This window comes from Anguilla anguilla, chromosome 1, assembly GCF_013347855.1.
Source record: "Anguilla anguilla isolate fAngAng1 chromosome 1, fAngAng1.pri, whole genome shotgun sequence".
NCBI classification, from domain to species: Eukaryota; Metazoa; Chordata; class Actinopteri; order Anguilliformes; family Anguillidae; genus Anguilla; species Anguilla anguilla.
Genome location: NC_049201.1, coordinates 74,539,422 through 74,542,176, shown reverse-complemented (window position 1 = coordinate 74,542,176; position 2,755 = coordinate 74,539,422). Strand labels below are relative to the sequence as shown.

Here is a 2,755-nt window from a genome sequence, read left to right as displayed (position 1 = left end):
AGTGAAAGGAGAGCCACCACTTCCTTTAGGTATTTTCAATATATACAGTGCGTTTTTTTTAAAACACAGTTTTGTGCTTTCAGTAAAAATTAACAACACATTAAATAAATAAATAAATAAATAACATTCAAGAATATTTCAGGATCCAAGAAAAAAAATATTGCACCATTCTCTCCTGTCTTAAGAGTCTAGAATTAATGTATTACACGCTCACGCTGTAACTTTCTGACCGTTTACGACACAACTTCCGGAACCATATCCAGTAGAGCATGATCATGAAAAGCCAGTAAAGGACATAGGCAACGGAGCCGTAAATCAAGAACTGGATTTCCAGTTTCTTTGCAGGCGTAGTCCAATCTTCCCGGGTCTCCCGATAAATAGTGTAACACAAGCCAGCTAAGAGAATGGCTGCCCAGACTGAGAGAGGTAAGAGGGGCATGTAGTTACCCACAATCTTACGTCTGCCCGAGGTGCCCCAGCTGCTCTTGTTCATGGTGATTATGGCAAAATATTTGGCAGGGAGGAGGCTGGTCATGTACAGCATGGAGTAGAGCGACATGAAGATCATGATGAAGTTCTTGCGGAGGAGGCAGGCGTAGAAGGCCTTAATCAGGCCAATGATCTGGATGCAGCAGAGGACCCAGAGGATGTTCCACAGGGAGCCTGCCCAGAATAGCTTGATGACAGTGCCCGTGACAAAGAATGGAAAAATGCCCGACACAATGGCTTCGTAGGGCATCCACAGGCTGTGCTTATGCCACCACAGGGCGTTGTAGAGCCACTCGCGGAAATAAGACTTTGTCCAGCGCGTCTGCTGGTTCAGCCACCTCAGAAACTGGGCTGGGGTCTCCGTGGAGCACTTAGACCGAGCTGTGTACCTGGAAAAGGGAAAACATTGGCTCAGATCATTTGTTATCTCTACAAGATTGAAGCAGTTTTGGTTAGCCTCCAATTTGAAGACAAGCTACGCTCTAAAAGGAATGCTTTTAAACTCTGCTCATTGGAACTGAAAAAAGTTTGTTCCACATGCTAGACAGAGTAATATTAACTCTTAATTGGCATAATATTAATCTTGGTTGATTTTAGATAGCAAAGCATCCAGTGAATATAAAGACTCACTTGGTTGCATATCCCAGGCTTAGCATGCGGTTGGTGAGATGACGGTCATCTCCAAATGTGCAGTGTGTCCCGAGGAACTTCTGATTGTACCAGGATTCCAAGAACTGCTGAAGGAGGTCATTTCTGTAGAGACCTGGAGGGGAACAATTGAGAAAAAAAGTATACAATGTGAGTACAAACAAAAAGCTGGTCTCAATTCAAAAGTTAAGCTCAGGCTATTATTCCTGAAGGTGTCTGTCACTCTTACCCAGGGGGCCACTGATGCAGGAGACACAGTTGAAAAAGGACTGGCAGGCTCGTTCCACATTGAAGGCCATCCAGTACCTCAGGCTACTCATGAAGCTGACATAGGAGTCCTTCAAGTTCAGGATCTTTACATCACCTCCCACAGCACCATACTTTGGGTTGCTCTCCAGCACTCTGCAAAGCTCCACTGTAGCCAGCGGGTCCAGCTTGGTATCTGAGTCACACACCTGTTAAGAGACAGAGGATGCAGATACCAATTAGCATTGCAAAAATAGTAAGCATTAAACATTAAACTCACTGATGTCGTAAAATATCATAATACCTATCTGGAAATAGTCTGAGGAAGAATACATTTTTACATTGATTATTTGGGGGAAGAATTAATGGAAAAATGGGAATCTTGTAGTTGTTTTTTTAAAGGGAATCTTCTCACCTGCACATAGTCCACTGAGTCTCCTAATGCTTTGAAGGCCGTGTACATCACCTCCCTCTTGCCACCCCACTGCTGCATGATGCAGACACACCGTGTGGTTCTGATCAACTCTTCCACTTCGATCCTCTGGGGGTCTTCCTCCCCAGCCCCCAAAGCTGGGCCAACTGACTGGTCTGCTGCCTGTTCTCCCTGTTGCTCCTCTGTCTGTCGCCTTGGGTCCCAGGTGTGGTAGTTATGGTCCCACTTATAGAAGGCAGGGTTCTGATCGGCAAAGACCTCCCTGAACATCTGCATCATGTAAACATCTTCCTCAGTGTTTCCGTCCACCACCATAATGATCCTCAAAAGCTCAGGTGGGTACTGCAGGGCTCGTACAGAGTTTAGGCATTCCTTCAGGTAGGCGGGGTCCTCCTGGTATGCAGAGATGGTGAGTCCGATGGTCTTGGTGTAGCTGCAAGGCTCTGTGCGGGACCGCATGCGACGGTGCTCCACAAAGGCAAACAGGCTCTGTACCAGGACATGGATCCCCAGGAGGAGGCCATAGAAACCAAAGGCAATAAGGCGATATTCTGAGTTAGCTAGTGTGAAGCCCTGAACATAGGCCCACACCATCACCCCCAGCACTAATAGGGCGAAGAGGATGGTCAATGCAGCACGGCCTCCCGTGGCCAACTTCCCCAGCAAAGGTTTTAGGTCCATTTTCAATGGACCGGTATCTAGCAAAAAAAAAAAAAAAAGGGAATTATAAGATTAATTGCATGTAGAATACATGTAGAAAATTATTTAAAATAATTTCCAAACACAAAACATGAGATAATTCCATTGAGGGTTACTTTTTCTTCAAGTAAGGTTTTTCACACTGTGGACATTCCTACTCATACTTATTTGCTTATTACCAGTGCTTCACGCTGGTTCCTGTCCTTTCTTCTTCTTTATTATTTCTTATTTATTGTTAGC

At 45.0% G+C, this 2,755-nt stretch overlaps 1 protein-coding gene across 1 annotated transcript; it reads right to left on the bottom strand.

The window, feature by feature from the left end:
• Nucleotides 1-202: 202 nt before the first annotated feature.
• Nucleotides 203-2,497, bottom strand: LOC118211456 (hyaluronan synthase 1-like). Its single transcript, XM_035388671.1, has 4 exons — nt 1,799-2,497; nt 1,367-1,592; nt 1,120-1,252; nt 203-878 (listed from the first exon to the last, which is right to left on the bottom strand). The coding sequence occupies exons 1-4, from the start codon at nt 2,495-2,497 to the stop codon at nt 203-205; spliced, it is 1,734 nt and encodes a 577-aa protein (XP_035244562.1).
• Nucleotides 2,498-2,755: the final 258 nt, after the last annotated feature.